At 35.8% G+C, this 21,710-nt stretch overlaps 2 protein-coding genes across 2 annotated transcripts in view; both read right to left on the bottom strand.

Moving 5' to 3' along the window:
• Nucleotides 1-1,886: 1,886 nt before the first annotated feature.
• On the bottom strand, nt 1,887-4,678 carry LOC124255914. Its single transcript, XM_046689870.1, has 3 exons — nt 4,566-4,678; nt 3,184-3,342; nt 1,887-2,625 (listed from the first exon to the last, which is right to left on the bottom strand). Exons 1-3 carry the CDS (start codon nt 4,676-4,678, stop codon nt 1,887-1,889), a joined length of 1,011 nt encoding a protein of 336 aa, XP_046545826.1.
• Nucleotides 4,679-6,763: 2,085 nt separating this feature from the next.
• LOC124255909 (rho GTPase-activating protein 8-like) overlaps nt 6,764-21,710 on the bottom strand; it is a 29,708-nt gene continuing 14,761 nt past the window's right edge. Inside the window, exons 8-13 of the mRNA XM_046689859.1 lie at nt 18,221-18,334; nt 17,667-17,737; nt 17,335-17,412; nt 15,725-15,856; nt 14,267-14,373; nt 6,764-13,499 (exon numbers count right to left, since the gene is read on the bottom strand). Of these exons, the coding sequence (XP_046545815.1) occupies nt 13,332-13,499; nt 14,267-14,373; nt 15,725-15,856; nt 17,335-17,412; nt 17,667-17,737; nt 18,221-18,334 (670 nt within the window). The 3' untranslated portion in view covers nt 6,764-13,331. The remainder of the gene's footprint in view (nt 13,500-14,266; nt 14,374-15,724; nt 15,857-17,334; nt 17,413-17,666; nt 17,738-18,220; nt 18,335-21,710) is intronic.

The raw sequence follows: 21,710 nt of genomic DNA, 5'->3' as shown, positions 1-21,710 counted from the left end.
CACGTGTCATGCAAGTAGTTCAAACACAGTGATAGCTTCAATTCACTGTTAACTCAAATTGTATTATGTACTATGTAGCACACACGCAATATCAACTGTTTCTCCAGGGCTGGAATTTCGGCAAATGTGTACTAAACTGAACCCATTCCAGTAGTTCTCTCAAGGAATATGTATCACAGAATAACGCCATTTATTTCTGTGGTTGAAATTGCCATTTTCAGCTGAGCATTATTTAGTGGAATAGTGCTGATGAGGTAGATGTACATATATACATATTTATACTTGTACGGATGGCCACACACAGTAAATGTACTTGTTTAAGAGTTATGTGGCAACGTATTATGGTAGCTTATTTCAGAAAAATCATGTAGCCCGTACACTATATATTCTACACATCATGAGGCCACAATAAATTGGGCTTTTATCATGTCGTGTGAAGCACTGCAAGGATGGCTTTACATCTGTATCAAATATAACGCTTTAGTCCGTTTTTAAGTTTAAATAGAAAGGCACAAAAATATGTTTCGTTTGTTTCAAATACCTAAGACCATATGGGAGATTCCGTACATGTACCACTATAAAGAACTCCACTCGGAAAGGACCTTTGAAGAGCCGTGGTGATGAGATATACCATGTGTCAGCTCCACCAACACGACCTGAGTGGTCTGAGCTCTGAGTCCACTTGTATGTTTGGGTCCTGCGAGAGTTCATAGTGTATTTTCTCGAAACACGCTACTGGTTATTGGCTGTCAGTGGAATGGCGTCATGACAATGGCCAGGTTCAGTGCATTCTCAACACTTGGACTTTTTCTGTTCCTATGTTTCACTAGGTAAACTGATTAATCATGGAGACTTTAAAGATTGTAAAACAAAGTTTGTACTCAAAACAGTGTCCACTTAATATTGCAGATTTGGTTATACTTGGGTTGTATGTGGCGGTATGAGGAAAGGAAAGGAAATATGGTTCTGGCTTTTAGCAGCATTCAAGTCGTATCACGGCTACGGATACCGGAAATGGCGTCACACGGTGTACCCATGAGGGGACCGGTCAAGATCTTACTCACTGTTCTACTTCGCCATCCAGATAGAAATTAAATAAGAACTATCCGTAGGAGTACATGTAATGTGTTTTTATTGATTGACATTTTAAGAAATGACATCATATTATCAGAATGGTCCGTACAAAGTCATCTACACCGACTCAATACAAAGGACACCACAAATGTGACCGTGCATCATCACAACTATTTAGCCCATATCAGACATGGGATTTTCCATAAGGTGTGGCTGTAAGTAAACCTGTGGTGGAAAGTCCGCGTAGTTGAATGGCTGGACGTGACTAGCATCCAAATGTGGAATATATGTTGAGTCGGTCCGTTTGTTACCACCCGCAAAGCATATCATATAGAGCGTTAACCCTTACCACCGTAAATGTGTAAATACTCATTCCCCTGTGAATTCTAATTAGAAATGAAACCATGTTGTGTTAAATGTAAAAAATATAGAAAGCTCCAATGAAGTCAACATTCACATTACCTAATGCAATAATTATCGTAAAGCCATAACAGACATCATTTGGTATTCTGAACAAAAACCCAATCTCTCGTCTTTAAACTTGCCAATCAACATGGAACATAGCTACATTAAACAATATTTTGCACATTCAAATTGTTCACACTTGTTCTTTCTTTCGTTATGGGTAACAATGTGTTTGTTATCCGCACTAACACTATTTTGTACGTGATACTGTCCAGTTCATTTTCGTTTCAGGGATGCTAAAACAATGTTGTCGGTATGTGTTGCTGGCGGAAGAAAGTAGCCTAAATTGGGAACAAATCGTGACATTCTTCAAAATCCTGGAAGACCTATGTTGACTTTTATCTCTATTATCCAGTATTCACGGACGTAATGGAGCCTGTCCCCGTTGCACAGAAAGAGGCTGACGGTACGGATCCACTCGTAGATATCTTGCTTCTGTGGGACTTGCGGTGAAGGGTTTCCCAGCTGATATGCTGCATCTGTCGCGAGGGACCCCTGACAAAGTCAGGAAGATTAAACTCCTGAAGTGGACGTTTCCGAATTTGTTTCATGTGACCATCTTTGAGAGACCTGGACAACTTGGGAACGACCAAACAACGGCTTGACACTTCAATAGTCGGGAACATCTTCTTCTGAATGACCTTAGCAATGTGACGGTTTGTACTCTCTATACACCTGGAGCACGTGCCTGGTCCTAAAATGTCGCAATACTGTTGATCGTGCACGTCATGACTCGAACATGGTTGAGGTTGACATAGAGACCTGTGGCTGTTTATCGTAATGTAGCTTTGAGTCTTTGAGTTAATGGATGAGATAGCATTTTGATGCATGCTCGTTTCCTTTGTGAAGGGCCTTGGCATTCCGTACCCAATGGCTTTGGATTTGGGAGCTTTGTAAAAGGTCTGGAGTATCATTTTGTTGAAGGGGCCTCTGGGGTTTCGCGGCAGGTTGCATCTTAAGATGTATTCTCGCTCCCGTTTAGTGTCCACGTCCACCTCAGAACTGTACTTTGTCCTTGTCCTCTGGGGTCGAGAGGGAGGTAACTCTCTTCCGGGTGTTGCCAGTCGATCAAAGTCGTAAATCGACCTGAAGTTAAGGACATAACCACAAATTAAAACGATCGTATTATTCAAGCATACAATTGTTTTCTAATAATCTCTATGGTTGATATATCTCAATGAAAATATATAGGATTGGTCCTATCTTTGTTGTTTCTCTTTATTTTTTAAAGTGAGTGAGTGAGTGAGTGAGTGAGTTGGGTTTTACGCCGCTTTACGTATATATATAATATTCCAGCAACATCACGGCGGGGGACACCAGAAATGTGCTTCACACATTGTACCCATGTGGGGACTCGAACCAGGGTCTTCGGCGTGATGGGCGAACGCTTTAACCACTAGGCTACTCCACCGCCCCTTTTTTAAATGAACATTAGAGACACGATGATTGCAATTTCATCAGTACAATACGGGTAATCAGGAATATACTCAGATATCTTGCACGTAGTTAAGGAAGATGCAACGACATTCAACATTCAAAAGAGCAAGAGGACTATGGCGCAAAGTAATGTATTTTAGTACATGGCATGTCACATTTAATTGGGGTTTTAAATGTGGTAAATCATGGTGGTTGTGGTAAACATACTTTCTGTCCATTGTAGGCCCTGCTGCCCTTCCCGGTGTAGTCACCTCTTCTTCTTTTTGGCCCGGGAAACTCCACATCGCTCTTCCACTGTCCCTTACAGTGCCACGCCATCCACCGCCGCCCCCCTGCGAATTCAGAGACTCCAAAAAGGAGAGTTCTCTGAAAAACAAATATCAGTGATGGATATTTGAAATTTGACTTGAATTATGGAATATTAATATACTGTGCCATTTACGCGGATTATTTCTGAATGATACCGAGACAACAGTCATAACGAATTCAAAAACTAATATATGTATAACTAAGGCTGTTTTTACTTTTCTATAACCAAACCGAATGGCGCAAGTACAACCTGGTACAATAGAGAAGTAGTTTTTGGTAATACATTGTTGAATAGAATTAGGCTTCAATAAATTATAAATCTGTTTGTTTTAACTATGAAGGGATGGACATATTTACAATACCACAAGTGCAAGGAAAAGTTTCCGATAAATTAACTCTAAATACATCGGATCATTCAGATGCTATGTCTGATCCTTCTGTGTATAATATTTTATATAACTGGAAAAAACACATGGACATCGACTGACACTTGGACAGAGCTAATTATTTTGAGCTAGAGTAGAACTATTCTTGACATTGTCATTTTGAGAGTTCCTAGTTTGAATGAATACATGACATTTGGGATGTACTTCTTGTGGTAAGGGGAACGGTTATGTTAATTTGTTACCGAGGTTATACCTGGGTGTACCTTGGATGATTTTAATAGTACGCCGGCCCGGCGGTGTAGGACTTTGCCCCTAACACCAATCATTACATTTTCTTGCCGATTATTTACAATTTGCCCTGATAGTTAGAACAATGCCGATTTGGCATAAAATGTATACATGTAAGTACTCTATATTTGGAATTTTAGCCATGTTGTTTCTGATGGTATAATAGTTTCATTATGAAAATGACAATATTGCCTGTTGGCTTCGTCACCAGTCCCATTTGTTGTTCTTAGTCTCCCACTGGCCTCTCATAATTATGTTGTTATTCAATTGCATGCTGTTGTCAATGTTAATCTGATGTTTGTCAAAACATACTATGTATAAATACCTCTCATCATCTGGTTGTATTCACTTTTATATCTTGATAACGATGTAAGAATCTACATCGAAACGTCGCTCTATGCAATTAACAAGTAGTTGTCATCCATAAAGTTGTATGTTTCATTTTTGCCTATAGCAAATTCAGCTAACGATGAAAAAGGTTTTCAGGCATGATATTGGTGTTGATATCTCCTGAATCAGTTATGGCGAACAGTGATATTTAGAGACTTTCGAGTCTTTGCTATGACAGACTGACGTCCATGAGTTCAGTTGGATGCGTGCACCTACCCATCAGATTGTATGATGTCCAACATAGCCTGTCTTGTGTCCTCCTCGCTCCAGCCAACATCCTCCCCATCTGCGAATGAGGGGAGGCGGTCCACACTCTTAGAACGAATCATTGTCCACCAGCACTGGTGATACCTGCCACTGGAATCTTTGCACACGATCACCCTCTTGTCAGAGCGATCAGTATTATAACAGCTCTGGTTTGCTGGATCATTATCAAACCAGTCAATTTCATATATGTTATCTATATATAAAGACTCTTTCACAATGTTTCAACGTTTTGCAGAAATACCTTTACAGTAAACGCTTGCAGGTAACAATGTTATTTCTGGAGTTCCGTTGGCACGTTCAAGAGAATGAAACTTAGGACCAAAGGTTCGTAAGATCACAGAGGATGAAGGTATATCCAAAGCATCGCATGTGTTGGCTCTATGTCCTGGCTTGTTCCCGCTTATTTCAACATTTCAGAACAATAGCTCTATAATCAATATTCTATCAATGACATGTCAGCTACCATCTGTCTCTGTTACTTTATGGCATCAAAGACAATCCAACTGGTGTGTTGTGGGGACTTGAATTCTCACTGTAGGTGCTACATTCTGGCATGTATTAGGTCCCTTTCTTCAGACGCCTACTCACCACAAGTGTATCGGTGTGACTGAAATGGCGTAGCTCTAGTGATAGAATTAGGGAGCTTTGTTGAGAAATCTGGTCGCAATCCAGATAATCCGACAGCTTTAACCTACTTCTTCTGTTAGGCAGATTAACAGTTGGATTTAGACGACAAAATGTAAAAGGTTCCACTAATCCCAATTGATAGATCAATCGTCTTAACTGGGTGTACCATATTCTGAGACAAAGTGTGAAGCCTTAACAGGATTTACAGACGCGTATATTGGCAATTGTTCTGACAGGACTGTACTTAAATGAAAGCGTGAAGTAACCATTGATGTTATAGCACTGGGTAAAAAAGACAAAACCTTTTCCAGACTCATAAATAATCTCAGCTTCTTGGGTTTTGGTGTCACTTTAAATTCTGTGATTCCAGTGCAAATATGACCAGTGTCATATGAAAAAGAATCATCGATATCCACAGAAAGAATATTTACATGCAGACAGGAAGGATCGGAATTAGTGGCCCGAACGGCAGGTCAAAGAGTGGAAGGCTGACGTATGTTTATCATGATATAACCATGGAAACGAATAAGGGAAAACATGAAAGTACAAGTGTTCCTCTATTTATTTCCAGATTTTCACCCACAGTATGAAGAGTATGGGAACACTTGCACTTTCATGTTCCTTTATTTGTTTCCATGAGTATATTTTCTAAACAAAAGTATACCCAAGCCCTCTTTAACACAAATGTTCGTTTCGAGGGCCATTATACAATGTGGGTGGAAGGTCAGCCCAAAGGTTTCGTTAATATGATCATTGGCTGTAAACAAAAAAAATTGTTCTACTGTAAACAGTAACCATATCAATATGATATCAACAAGCACTGTGTTGAGTGGTCCTGAAAGAGATGGATATCTTTAAGGGTGGACAGATGATGACTGGCTAGCATACATTTTCAACATCCTTTGAAAATGACATTTGGTCATTCCTTTTCTTGGATAATGTCCAAAATTGATGTTTCGGGACAAGGTATGATGAATCCATGCTGCTTGACAGTACAGATGTACCAACTTCGCTGCATGGAACAATGCCAGTGAGGTGTCCAGTACATGCTTGTCCATCACATCTTAGTGCCACCAAACAGGTTTGTGATGAACTTTCAGAGTTTTAACGACAGCTTCATGGACCAAAGAACATCTGACTCAGTTACATTTTTTTGTATTAGGCCAGCAATGAAGCTAGTAGCAGTGTTTGAAATAAGGCCCGTCCGACAGCCCTAGACGGTCTAGATTTCTGACAGACGGTCTAAATTTACAGCTAGCCAGCCCGATGGTCTGGTAAAAATTGTAGATGTTCCAGTAAATTCACCATATTTGTCTGGTTAAATCCATTTTTGGTTGGTAACATTTTGAAGTTACCAGCCCCGATGGACTGGGTACTTTGGCTTATTTCATACACTGCTAGTAGGCACATGGCCTTGTTTTCGAACAAAATTTCTTCATTATTCACTCTTTGATTGCTATCATCTTCATTATTGCATTTAAAATGATAAGAGCAATTGAAAACACCAGTTAAGACAATAATATTAGGTACATTTTATTAAGTAATGACAATACCCTCACTTTGCAGTTCACTCCCAACGTGTGTCATGATGGAATCTACAAGAGACATGGCCAACTATTAGTACACCTACCACACCTACAACTTAAACAAGCTCCTTGATTAGACATCCTAATAACTACAACTTGCAGGTGGCTCAAACATAAATAACCAGAACTCAATAAAATCATATGCTTTGTATCTGTAGGCATGTCACATTATAATGCATTACATTGCAATAATCTCAAGCTTAACTACCATTAACAAGTGTCATGGACTTGTCTGAACATTTTAGTCTGATCCAAACAAGTCAGTCTGATTGAAGTCTATTTTAAAATTGACATTTTTCTGGACACAGAATCCAAAGGAGTACAAAGTAAACTTGTCAATAGTTGACATGATCAGGAAAAACACTGTCATGAAAACAACAACATATGGTTGTTTGGGTAGTTATGTGGACATTCTGATGAAAAGTTACTTAGTTTGTTGTGGCCTGACATATTGTCGTTGTGTAGTTACTAAATCAAATATCAGTGATGCAAATCATATAAATGACATTTTTCCAAGGTGGCTGCACCTTAATATCAAACAAGAGAGTATCTAGTATCAGCAGGGGACGACACCATGGGTTTAATCCAAGTATCCAAATATTCCACAGTTCCTTCCTGACTAGAACTTGGTGCAAACAAGTTCTGAGTCTGAGGAATATCAGACTAATGTCTAACCCTGATCAACAATGAGATTCTGACCCTGCCTAAAAGCTCATTATAAATAAACAAACCAGGCAATGTATTTCTTAGTGTTGTACTAAGATTTTCTTAGTCAAAACTAACATGGTTATTCCGTAATTTTTCAAACATTATAGGAATATTCTGGAATTTTGCAAACATAAACTTAGACATAATGAAATAACCAAACAATAAGCCACCATTGTCAGTTGAAGCATAAAAATTAAACATTACAGAACAAAATTCTTTCTTCTAACAAAATAACAGACAGTTCATATTCATGATGAAAATTGACATGCTGTTTCACAGAAAACAGAGACATTATTCAGACAATTTCATTACTAACTAACAGGACGGTTTCACTGCATCAATGTATACAAGCACAAAAATGGTAAGTGAAAACAATCATATTTAATAAACAGTTAACAACTTATCCAGACGGATAAAACATCTTTGTAAGAAGTGTTTTTCTTGCATGATTAAATTATAACAACAACGTTTGCCAATCACATCTTGATATCAAACTACCAGGACATTTATTCATAAGTGAAGAGACCCTCTCAGTAACTGTACCTGATACCATTAAAGCTCTTTCCAGATTTCTGATACCTACAATAATGTCACTGTATATCTTCAATTTCAATGTAAATAATACAGACCTATGTCAAGCAAATGACTAAATCACCATCAAGAAGAGATTCATCACATTCATTTTAATAATTTCAACCGATTTTCAACTTAAAACCATTTATAAGACCCAGAGATTAGAGAGTGTTACACACTTTGAAGAAGGAATGTGTACGTGTTTCAAACAAGTGATACTGTCTAAAGCCAAACAGGATGAGTTTATGCCATTGTCTTTTACTGTGCCTATGAAAAGTAATAATATGCTACTATCATATGTTGTTCCATACAGAGTACATATATTTTATAGAAACATAATCTTCATACACTTAGATTGTGTGGAATGATAACAGGAGTTTTAAGTTTCTGTGCAGACAGAGAAATCTTCATTTATGTGCTGTTGCTGAAAATTACAATTACAACTACTACTCCAAAGTTGTATTATTATCTCGTTTTGGAAGCTTAAAAAGCATAACAAAAGCCCATACAAACACACTGTAATCAAGGGACTTAAATGTTTTAACAGAAAACCTTGAAAACAATACAACAGTACTTGATAAGCAAAAAGAAATCATTTAATGGTTTGTGTAGCATCCTGCCCCAAAATTTGTAACAGGACAAAATAAAATATATTCTATAGTAGAGATATTTCATTCTTTAGAGCAGTAGTTTCATTTTGACTATTGTGTCAAGTTACACTCAAAATAATCTGTAATGCTGTTATTATCTCTCCTTTGTTCTTATCCTTGACATGTGAGCCTGAAGAGTGTGTACAAAAGAAACCTTCCAGGTCAGGTCTGACAATCTGTCCATGTTAGTCAAGAAAATTACATTGGATTTGAGTAAAACATACTTACAAAAATTCTGAAAACTAAAACTGAAAATATTTGCCTTAATAAAGAATACCAGACTGATATAAACCCTGAAGATATAACATAAAGAAGATTTAACTGTTTACAGTGGAATTAATCAGTTAGATTTTAGTGTATATTGTCTATATAACTGATATATTTTGATAAAATAATATACCATCTATACTTCCCAAGGACTCAATTTTCCTTTGGTATTGCAATTTTCTAGAGTTATGATAAACTGGATTATAAATCACATATTCTCAGACAGACACAATGTACAGGTGCTGGACTCACATGCAAATGTAAAGAAGAAAGCAAACAAATTGAACTGTGTACATTAATGAACGATGCTGCACTTGTGAAGCACACTGTTGGACAGAAACCTCAATAGTAAATGATTACTGATATTGCAAGGTGAGAGGACAAACATGCAATTGGCATACTAATAGCTGTGTGGACATTCAATCAACTTGACCTGTTCCCTTATGAGGGAGGGGATCTATTAATGCATACTCTTACAGTTGATGAAATGTCATTAACAGTCCAAGAAAACTCACAAAAAGACATTTTAGCCATTGGATGATATCTCAGTCACCAAAAATATAAATTCTTCGTTTTTGTAAATAATCTCTCAGTGTTATAAATTATAAAGAAAATACATTTAAACCTAACAAACCATATTTGCAAAATTAGGTTACAACGTCCTTCAGAATATTCCACAATAAAACCAACAGAAAGTTGAATTTATTTTATTTAAATTTGTGATTTCAGCAGGTCACATGTGACTACCAATAAATAAATAGTTTCTAAACTAGGTTTAAATACTGAAATGTGTACATTAAATATTAACAAAGAATCAGCACCAACAAAGGGGAATACCCAAGCCATAAGCTATGAGCATGGACTACACTAAAATCGTGGTTTGTACATACAAGAGACACAACATAACATAGGAACTACAACTACACCTTACAATATTATGACATACAGAGTTGTGTATACCTTAATGATGCTCACTATTGCAAACAAAAATATTGTAAACGCCTTGGTTTTCTCAGATGTAATTTGCATAAAACTAATTACACACATTATATTGTGAGATACAATGTATCCAATGAACCGTTATTCACTTGGAAGTCCACAAGTCAAGCAGGATAATGCTCGGTTATCTAGAACTTATGAAAATCAGCCTGCTCATATAAATATGTCTGGAACCATTAAAGGTACATCATTACACTATAGAAGACATATATCATCAGAGTTTGAGATTTTACAATAGGTGAGGCTGAGATGTCTCACTGTAGCTGGCATTTAGAATCTTGTCCAAGAGAATTTAAGATTTCTTACTGTATGCCCAACATACTGATAAATACCAAATTCTATTTCCACTGAAAAGATATGCCAAAACCAAGTTTAAAGCACAACATTTTAAAATCTTAATGTCATCATTTTCCATTCGGCATAAACTGATGTAACTTTCATTGCTGAATATAAAAAAAATGTTGTCTTTAACATAAAGTCAAATGTGATTAAGACTTAAGTTCTGGGGAGCATCACACAAGTAAAGAAATTATTAGCCAAGTGTGTATTAGATATACCTTTGGGATCAAAATGGTATTATGAGAGCCTATGGTGAGCATTCATAATACACATTTGTTATTACCAATATTTGACATGCAGAAACACAAGAGAGTAATGATCTCAATATCTTAGAATGTTACTCTGAAAACAATGTGACATTACAGATGTAATTCTGCTCACAGAAGTATATTCAGAAACTACATATAAATACAGTGAATGAGTGAACGGCCCTATTTATCATCTAGCGTGAAATGATTCACAGCCATGTTTGTCTACATTAACACCCACAGATTTGAGAAAGCCAATTTAAACTTATTGCGAACATAAGTCAGTAGTCTATCCAGAAAACAGACAACAAATCAATACATAGATATTTAAAACAGTTCCTGCTAGGTGGTAATCATTTGCATATTTATCGGATAAAGGTACCAAGTCTATGGGATTTGGGATTTGTGTACTGTATAACAATATCCATTATATCATAAATATAGTTATCAACAGTGCAACAGGTGTGATAGCAATGTAGCATGAGGTTGATAAGGATACCATAAGATACCACAGAGTTTCATCACTCATGTGACATAGAGAGCTACAGATGTTTCACCTTTCAATAACCTATGTTAAACCAGAACATGCAATGGGACCGTTTCCTTTCTTGTGGTGCAACTGACATGACTGTGTCAAGTGATCTATTCAACCCATGTTTTCTATTTCAATATGTTTACAAATATTGGTACACATATTTACATATACATACAACATTGTACAAGGAGGAGACATACAGTGGCATACAAATAACTTTGTGCATGAACATTTCTTTCCGATTTTCTACAACAATTTGAAAAATAACTCAACAATATTTTGTGTAACAACTTCTGAAACAGTTTCAGAATGTCCTAAATGTCAATAGCTGTCATCAAAGCAAAACTTCATTCCTGAAGTGAGGAATGTTAAGTTTGCATCATCTAACATGATTAAAACAGGCTATATACACTATGCATAATTGTCTTAACATTTATCATATATAACAACTCACTCTAAAACAAGGCACCAAATGTTGTTCTATTACCAGTCAGAATACATCATAGTGTGACCCTTTGTACCTTCAGACAGACTCTGGCTGCTGTTATGATCTTGGAATGAGACAAACAATTGGGAACTTAACAGATGTTATGTTAGATATACACTCCAGCATTCGAATCACTTTCAATAAGAAGCTGTCAATTGAGACAGTCTATTCTTGAAGAGGAGCACAAGCAAATATAGTTTCCATATGGATGAAAAATAGTTGCACAGAAAGATAGCCGCGAGCATCATTGCCTGTATCCTTGCTAATACATGTCTTAATCTGTTTGTGACACATGGATATCCAGCATTCAGAAAAGCGATAGACTCATTAACCATAAGCCTCTGTAGACATATCCATGTCACTAATGCCCACACCAGTTCACCAACCTCCATCTTCTTCCTCACAGTAGAGTATTTCAAAGTCCCTTGATCACCAAATAATGTTGACAATAGGTGTTTGCCAAATATTCAAACCTGTATATTAGTCTTACTTTCTCCAATATATCATTTATTGTAAGATACTGTTTCAAATAGAAGTTTGTTACCTAGGTCTGTTTTTTATCTCATATTTTTTAATTTTCTATTCTTTCTCTTTTAATTTCAATCTAAAATATGTGCTCCCTAAATAGTTATGCTATTCACTGTGCAAAATCTTTAGATTTTGTTCAGTTTCAATTGAATGCGAAAATGTCTTCATAATTTGGTAGGACTGTTTATGCATGGTATATTACATATGAAAATATATTTCATTTCTTCAGAAAGTGAAAGTTATGTCAGTGAAATGAACCCAAACCTCTAAGAATATGTTTGACATTGAAATAATATAGGCAAAAAATATGGGGAGTGGAAAGGTGCCACTGCAAAGACTAGATACAACCTACTCAGCATAATTATATTTAGTTATCTACACACAGGTCACGCACCAAAAGTCCTTGACCTTAAAACACCAATATCTGTGTCATTCGTGGGGGACTAGTCTGCTGACTTAGCTAATGCATCGTGTGATTATGAGGTAACTATATTCATGTGACTTTGGGTTATATGTAACACTTAAAATGAGACACATTTTCAAATTTCACTTCAACAGTAAAATGTCATGTCAATCCAAACAGTTTGTTCAAGGACCTTAGGTAGCACTCTAGCTTGTCGTCATGGCCAAATTCAGCTTCAACAGTAACATTTCTATAAATAAGCCCATCTATCCTCTATGTTCTACATCCTGCCTCATTTTTCTCCTTAAGAATATATATTTTTATATAACAAGGTATATAAAATATGATTTTTCTTCTAGATTGTTCTTGAGTACCAAGTTTTGTAGTCTTTTTCTCTGTAACACAATCAATCATCAACAGAGCTACTGAGGAATAATGTCTGGAAATCAGAGTATCAATCTGTTATTAATAATTTTCTTCTTAAACTGTCTAATAACATTATTTCCCAATTTTTACCAAAAATCAACTCATTTACTTCTAATTATTCTCCATAGTTTCAAATGGAAAGAAGGGAATGTTCATAACATCACATTTAAAATAAAATAGAGCTTTTGAATAACAATTCTTGATTTCATAACTATCAATTTTCCCTTCTATTTGTAAGAGAATATTTCTGCTTTTGTACAGTCTTTAAGAAATCCGACATATCTTCCACAGTTAGATGACAAGACTATAGACTTTACACACTTAAACCACTCAACAGAATCATCTCTTGAAAACATCTTGAAAGTTCTTAATGAGTATGAGAGCAAAACTGTTGACAGCACCCATGGTTGACAGTGAGGCCTGGCCCTTTGACCACAGCAAGTTGGGACCAAACACTATGGCAAGATTCATGGGCCATCTTGTGTTTACTTCAGAGTTTTCCACCACCTGTAAAATCAGAAAGATGAATGATTATTATGTGCAGGATTGATGATTTTAAAATGTTATTCTTAAATGTTCAATGAACAGTAACATTTAGAGGGGTGTAGAATTGTTAACCTATTACTGAGGTACCAGCTACACTTTGTTTTACAGTGAGTGAGTGAGTTTGATTTTACACCACTTAGAGCAATATGCCAGCAATATTACCAGAACACCAGAAATGGGCTTCACACATAGTATCCATGTGGGGAATCGAACCTGGGTCTTTGGCGTGACAAGCAAACGATTTAATCATTAGGCTACCCCAATGCCCCTTGTTTTACAGATGTGACTGATAATGTGGTACAGACATTGCTGTCTTCTACAGTGGAGAGTCACTGTGTATGTGATCCAATGTTCAGCTGGTCGTATGGTAATGATTATCTCAAATGGTTTTTTGGGGCTGTTCCCCTTTTCAAATGTCATGTACATTTAGTAACACTTGATATCTTAAACATTTTCAGATTTAAATGCACTGGAACCCAGAAAATAAAATAAATCTATTTACCATTTGTATCAAAACTGATACCTTTTTCATTTCATGACAGTTGAATATATATATGAACCCTTCAAATGCTGGTAATCATTGAAACTTTGATATATACATCTGCAGAAAGTTTTCTCCATTTTCCAAAGGAAATTTCATGAAGAAACATCTGCATCATAAAAATCGAATGTGGAAGACAATTTCAATTCATCACTCCTGATTGGAGTGATGAACTTCAGAGTGTTACCTCAGTTAGGAAATGTACGATGTGTTTGAGGATTATGTAGTTGTCCTCTGGTAGCTCCTCCCTCAGCATGCGCTCAGTCTCGAACACATGCTTATTGCTGTCAATCACTGAAACAGAATAATCATCATTACTGCCATGACATAACAGGGATATATATTAGCACAAATCTGCTAGCCTGAGCTAGTGTTGCTGATGGTACAGGTGTCTATAGAGCTAGGAGAATTTCAACATTTTGAGCGGTGTTCCTATATGTCATCACTATTTAGGCAGGTAGGCTTCCTAGGATTATTTCTATCCCTGAAATGTATTACACTGAAATGCAATTTGTGTGCTAGGTACAGCATTATTCAGGACCCGTGAAGATCCGGGTTAGCATTCAGCAACCCATGCTTGTCGTAAGAGGCGACTAATGGGATCGGGTGGTGGGGCTCACTGACTTGGTTGACACATGTCATCAGTTCCCAATTGCATAGATCGATGCTCATACTGTTAATCACTGGATTGTCTGGTCCAGACTCGATTATTTACAGACCGACCCCATATAGCTGGAATATTGCTGATTGCGGTGTTAAACAACAAACCAACCATTACACTGAAACAAAAGTATTTCATGTTGACAAAACATGCGTTTCAGGATGATTGGGTGAGTAATTAGGATTTTTCACTGCTTTTAGCAATATTCAGGCTATATGGTAGTGTGAGACTAGACACATGAACGTCACACACCCTTCTGGGTGACCTGATCTCCAGCATGACAAGCCAGCACTTTGACAGCACCAGTCAGCAAAAATCAAGCTACTTCACTGATGTCTGATACAAAAGAATAATAATAATAATAATAAAATGGATTCTTATACTGCACTAAACTCCACACCAAAGTGTGCTCAAAGCGCTAACAGAGTTCATAGATATCACATGTGCTTACAATCCATTTCTATTGAACAGGTAGGTCAACCATGTCAACCAGTGATTGAAAGAATGAGCAGTGATCAACGTCATCTTGATACAATGAACAAAACATTTAGCCAAGTCACGGAGTCTCACTACCAAACCCCTTTTGTTACTCTCTTATGAGTGAGTGAGTGAGTAGGTTTACTTTTATGCCACTTTTAGCAATATTCCAGCAATATCACTGTGGGGGTCACCAGAAATGGCCTTCACATGGGGAATCGAACCCAGGGCTCCGGTGTGACGAGCGAACACTTTAACCACTAGGCTACCCCACCGCCCAACTCTCTTATGAGAAGCATGAGTTGCTATCTTATTGCAGGTGACCCTTATCACAGAACCAACCACTGTAAAGAGAAAGCTGTGAAATAGTCATGTATTGGCATAATTGAACAGACAACAAAAAGTTTCTTTAGTGATGCAATGTACTGTATCAACATCAGTTACATCCTACCCTTCATCTGAAACCTCCATTACACAGGTATAACATTGAACAGAGCAATAGCTCACCATTCAGCCTTGTGACCGGTTCAAAGAGGTCGAATGTAAGGATAGGTTCCTGAAGTTCTCTAAGGAATGTCTTGAGTATCACAGCAGCTGTGTGAACATCATATGTGTCACCTCCGTAGTCAACTGGTTCCCCTGCAAACAACAACACACCTGTTAAGTAGATTTTAGAACAAGCCATATATTTACAAAAGAAAGGATACAGACAATGACCTTTAACATATCAGAACTAGAGCAATATTTTATGAAATTTGAAGAAAATATTTGTAAAATTTATAAACACTGTAACATGTTTAGTATAGCAAAACACTATACAGGAATAAAAATGGTCAGCTAAGTTTTACTTGCAACACGTTATATTTGGGATTAAACTTTCTCAGCAAAGTAGAGATTCTCGTATTTTTATTGGGGTAAGTTCCAACAAAAGTACTAGAATCTGTACTTTACAGAGAAAGTGTAATCTCAAATATAACATGCTACATTTGACCACTTCCTAAATGGCATTGTGTATTCATAAGTTTTACTTGTATTTATCTATCATTTTTAACCCGAAAGGTACCAAAGGTTAGGATGAATTGAGTTAATATCTGCAGCGATTGTCTGGTCAAATAAAGGAATCACAATAGAAATAAATTTGAACATAAGTAAGTTCATGATTACATAATACATAATACTGTACACAGACAAAATGAAACTTCATGATTCAGTTTCGAAGGTTGTCTCCCTTTGTTCATAACAAGTCAGTCAGGCGGTGAATATTTGAAGGGTTAGGCTGTAGTATTTCTGCAGGACCTCAGGACTTTGATAAACAAACCAATGGGAAAAGATATATTCTTACCCAGATTCACCAGTGGAATACTCACATAAAGCCACAACTGAAGCATGTCTATTGATGTTCTTTGTAAAAGTATGCTTAGTGATAAAAATAATTTCATCATGAATCAGTACTGTAAATCATGAAATTAATCCTCATGAATTTAATGCGAGTGCGATGGTCTAGTCTAAAATGTGTCACGAAACTAATGCAAGCTCAGGAATCTGTGTTGATGATAAAATGTGACACCCTGAATCTTTGGTGTTGTTCTTTTTCGTTTCACACTTGTTATTTACCAAATAACCTGAATTGAGCTTGTTTAGCAATGAATGGAAATGAGCTGACGATGTTTTGATTACGGTGCCATGTTTGATCACCTGATTGCTTACTACTACTTGTCTTATGACAACATGTATAAACGTAATCTGACTTGAAAGACACAAGTCATCTACCATGGCACAACAAACACGTGGCTGGAGAATGTCCGGTCTGGCTGATGTGTTTGAGTGACTTTAAACAATGACCAGTGATTGTAGCCAGTGATAAGTACAGTGGTTTGAGATAGTTGTAATGAGGAAGTGACCTGTATTGGTGTAATGTGTACTGTCAATAGATTTACGTTTTCTGTCTTTGATTAAGTTCTCAAAAGTAGATCTAGACATGGTCAGACTAAAATGCGTCATTATAATAATGTGAGAAGAGTACAGACGCATTTTTCGCATTAATTTCATGATTTACAGTATTTTAAGTTGTTTTTAAGATAAGGGGAGTGACATTTGACAAAAAAGACATAACATACCGTTGTTGTACTTTTTCTGGACTTCCCTTAACGTGGCAGCATTTGCCGATCTCCTGAAAATACCCTCCACTTGCAACCCTGGAATGACAAGTGTACATCAGGATTTTGTCAAAAAAAGATGACATTAATAATCTCAGGCAGTAAAAAAATACAACTTTAGTACTTACAAAAGCAACAACTGACACAATTAAACTATTAAATCATTCTTGTCTCTCCTCATAATTCCATTTCCTATTACATGTATCTATTGAAAGAGAGCAATATCTCTACAACATAGAAAACTATTGACAACAGGAAATTTAAAAGTGCTTTGGAATTAAACTAAATATTACCATGAACCCTGAGGTATTCTATTGTTTGTTCGACAACAATTGGAATTATTCTCCCACTATGCTCTTTGATGCTGAAACAGAATGAAGTTCTACAGTTATATACCACACAATCAGTGCAACAGACTCAGCATGCATGGTTGAACGTGGAACAAAGTCATCAAGTTTGTCTTCTTAGTGGCAAATATAAATCTCCAGTAGTAAGCAAGAATGATGCCATGAATTGAACTGTTTAATAATTTACAATACAGTTTTTTTTGAGAATTGATGTCAAATAAATCTGCTTATTCTGGCCTGATACAAGATTACAGCAGTCAACTGATCTATAAACGTCTAATAACATGTTTACTGCTATTTGAATATACTTCATTTCTTCTTTAGTTCTATACACTGTTACTAATAGTGTCAACTTTGACATTAAGATGTAGTGTACATGCAAATTTGGGCCATATGCATTTCATGGGCAATAAACATTGATTTGCAGACAAATCAATTGCTCTCTGAATGATCTGATCCAGGTTTGCTAAGATGGCCAGTCTGTCAAAGTCTGTACTTACAACTGTAATGTGACCCCAAACTGCTGTGTCTTGAGAGGTCCACCATCAGTGTTTGAGGTGCCCTGGTTGTATGGATACTGAGGCTTCCTGGCAGCAACCTTCTTTGCATCATATCTGGAACAGGTAAGTGTTATAGGCTGGTTTGTAAGTCACAAGAAGTTCGACAAACTCGGCAAGTGAACTGAGTTACAAGCCACTTTGAACACTGTATCAGTAATATCATAGTACAGCATCTGATATTACAGAAAAGCTGTCACAAGTAGACAAAGGTTACAAAGAGACAAAGGTTACAAAGGTAATAATTCAAAGCTACTGATATTGTGCTCACAGATCCAAAATCAAAATCTGGGCAACCCTGCCATCAGAAGTCATGACCTGTGCATCCTGGCATGTTTAACTAAGTAAATCGACACAAGAATTTGCGGACTCTCAGACCATAAACTTAGACAAAATAACGTTCACTGCTGCAGATGATGACAGTGTTCACGAATAGCGTCTGACCCTCTGACAAATCCGGCAGATTCGCCAACAGTCTGATAGAAGTCTAAAACCCACCGGCCCCAGTGACTTTGACTGAAGTTGTTATATGTGACATGTGACACTTGTTTGCTGTTTATAAATCTTATGTTTGTTAATAATTTCAATGCCAATTATAAGAAATGTTCAATCTGAAATGTGTGTTTAATTTCATTCTATGGGTCCTGTGAATTTTCAATGGGTCAGACAGAAATCTGAAACTGTCCTGTTACTTTGAAACACCATTCGTGAACACTGTGATGATTTACATGTATACACATATCTTGTACATAACTGCACCATAAATTGGAAAGTACCGGTAGTAAACGCTGTTACCATGAACACCATTAACCTCAAGTCTAAAGGCAAGGCGTGTCAACCCATTTCTGGTTCCCCGCACATTGATATTGCTGAATATTGCTAAAAACGGCGTTAAAGCATACTCACTTACTAAAGGCAAGGCCAACAAAGTTCTTGTTGGGGCATATCTTGATCTTGAGCTGGTGATGTTGTCTTGCTCATTATACTTTTAGTGATAATTAGAAGAGTGTGGTCTCTTATGAATATGTGAGAAAAATGTAATTTTTGGAGTAAAATTGATATTTTATACTTATCCTGACTCATGCTCTTTTTGCTTGTCTTCTTCTTCTTGCGAACATAGTGGAACACTTGTATCTCCCTAATTGAAGCTCCCTTCAATTTAAAATCACTAATTAGTATTCACCACGAGTTACCTCCTTTCCACAAGCTCGGGAACGAGGGCGCCACCTCTACCCATGTGCCTCACTCTCTCCTCATATACTGAGCCCAACATTTGAATTTACAGGGAAATCCAAAGTGTTATTTGGGGAGGATGGGAGGGCTGACCTCATGAGTCAGGATAAGTATAAAATATCAATTTTACTCCAAAAATTACATATTTTTCCCTTATCCTGACTCATGCTCTTTTGCTTGTAGCATCCCACGGAACGGAGGTGGGAATATCTAATACTTTGGATTTTTAATAATTAGTGATTTGAACTGTGATGATTGTAATAACCCTATGGGAACTTCATAAAGGCACTGAACTGATGAATTCCTGCTGCTAACTTATCAGCTGCCATATAAAAGGTTATTACCATGTACTTATTATGATAAAGTATATATAACATTAATACAATGCTTAAGACTAATAGACTTAAGCTTGTTAATATGCTAGTATAAACTCCTTAGAGTTTGTTAGCTAAAATACTTTAAGATATAACATAGTACTAAGCTTAAGATATGATTAAACTTAAGCTAATTATATAATAGCAAACTCTTTAGAGTTTGTTAGTTAATATACTTATATGATATAGATATAATGCTGAGCTTAAGATATGAATAAGCTTTAGCTACATATATATAATAGCAAAACTCTGTAGAGTTTGTTAGCTAATATATTTTTATAATATGAGTATAGTACTGTGCTTAAGCTATAATTAACTTAAGCTACATATATAATAGCCAAACTCTGTAGAGTTTGTTAGCTAATATATTTGTTAGCTAATATATATTTATAATATTAGTATAGTACTGAGCTTAAGATATAATTAACTTAAGCTACATATATATAGCAAAACTCTGTAGGGTTTTGTTAGCTAATATATTTTACAATATGAGTATAGTAGTGTGCTTAAGATATAATTAACTTAAGCTACATATATAATAGCAAAACTCCGTAGAGTTTGTTAGCTAATATATTTTACAATATGAGTATAGTAGTGTGCTTAAGATATAATTAACTTAAGCTACATATATAATAGCCAAAAAACTCTGTAGAGTTTATTAGCTAATATGTTTATAGTGTAACCATAGTACTAAGCTTAAGATAAGATTAGACTTAAGCTAAAAGTATATAGCAAAATAAACTCCTTAGAGTTTATTAACTAATATACTTTTATGTTAAAAAACATAGTCCTGAGCTTAAGTTATGATGAAACTTAAGCTATATATATATATAACAAAACTCACGAAGTTTGTTAGCTAATACCTTTATAATGTAAAACATACTGCTTAAGATATGATGAAACTTAAGCTAATTGTATAATAGCTTAAAACAACCCTTTAGAGTTTGTTAGCTATGATATAAACCTAGTATTGAGCTTATGAAGGAAAACTTAAGCTACATATATAATAGCAAGAACTCCGTGAGAGTTTGTTAGCTAATACATGTTATAATGTAACCATAAAGCTTAAAATATGATGAAACTTAAGCTTAAATATATAATAGCAAAACCCTCTTTAGAGTTTTGATAGCTAATATACCTATATGATATAAACATAGTACTGCTTTAAGATATGAATAAGCTTAAGTTACATATATAATAGCTAAAACTCTGTAGAGTTTGTTAGCTAATACATGTTATAATATAACCATATTGCTTAGAAATATGATGATACTTATAGCAAAAACTCTTTAGAGTTTGTTAGCTAATCTACTTATATGATATAAACATAGTACTAAGCTTAAGATATGAATAAGCTTAAGCTACCTATATAATAGCAAAACTCCTTAGAGTTTGTTAGCCAATATATTTTAATAATATGAGTATAGTACTATGCTTAAGGTATAATTAGCTTAAGTTACCTATATAATAGTAAAACTCCTCAGAGAGTTTGTTAGCTTAATTAACTTAAGCTATGTATAAAATAGCCAAAAACTCTGTAGAGTTTGTTAGCTAATGCATTTATCATGTAACCATAGTATTACTCTTAAGATATGAATAACTTAAGGTAAATATATATAATAACAAACTCTGTAGAGTTGTTAACTTATATATTGTATGATGTAATAATCATAGTACTGTGATGATAAAAGGAACTTAAGTAAATTATACATAGCATGAAGCTATTTAGTATTGTTATAAGATAAGTAAAAATCTGTTAGATTGACTTATCTTCTCCGAGGAACTGTCAGCTGTTGTGCGAGGACCATGGGATCGAATTGGTGTAT

This window comes from Haliotis rubra, unplaced genomic scaffold, assembly GCF_003918875.1.
Source record: "Haliotis rubra isolate DU_JTF1 unplaced genomic scaffold, ASM391887v1 Scf1159, whole genome shotgun sequence".
Taxonomy (NCBI): domain Eukaryota; kingdom Metazoa; phylum Mollusca; class Gastropoda; order Lepetellida; family Haliotidae; genus Haliotis; species Haliotis rubra.
This window is presented reverse-complemented; position numbering and strand designations above follow the sequence as displayed.

Bases quoted from the DNA above. Each gene is read 5' to 3' on its own strand.
- LOC124255914 (XM_046689870.1), bottom strand. From the start codon at position 4,678: ATGATTCGTTCTAAGAGTGTGGACCGCCTCCCCTCATTCGCAGATGGG. The intron at 3,343-4,565 runs GTAGGTGCACGC...TTTGTTTTTCAG, and splicing joins GACATCATACAATCTGATGG to AGAACTCTCCTTTTTGGAGT. The intron at 2,626-3,183 runs GTATGTTTACCA...CCTTAACTTCAG, and splicing joins GGGCCTACAATGGACAGAAA to GTCGATTTACGACTTTGATC.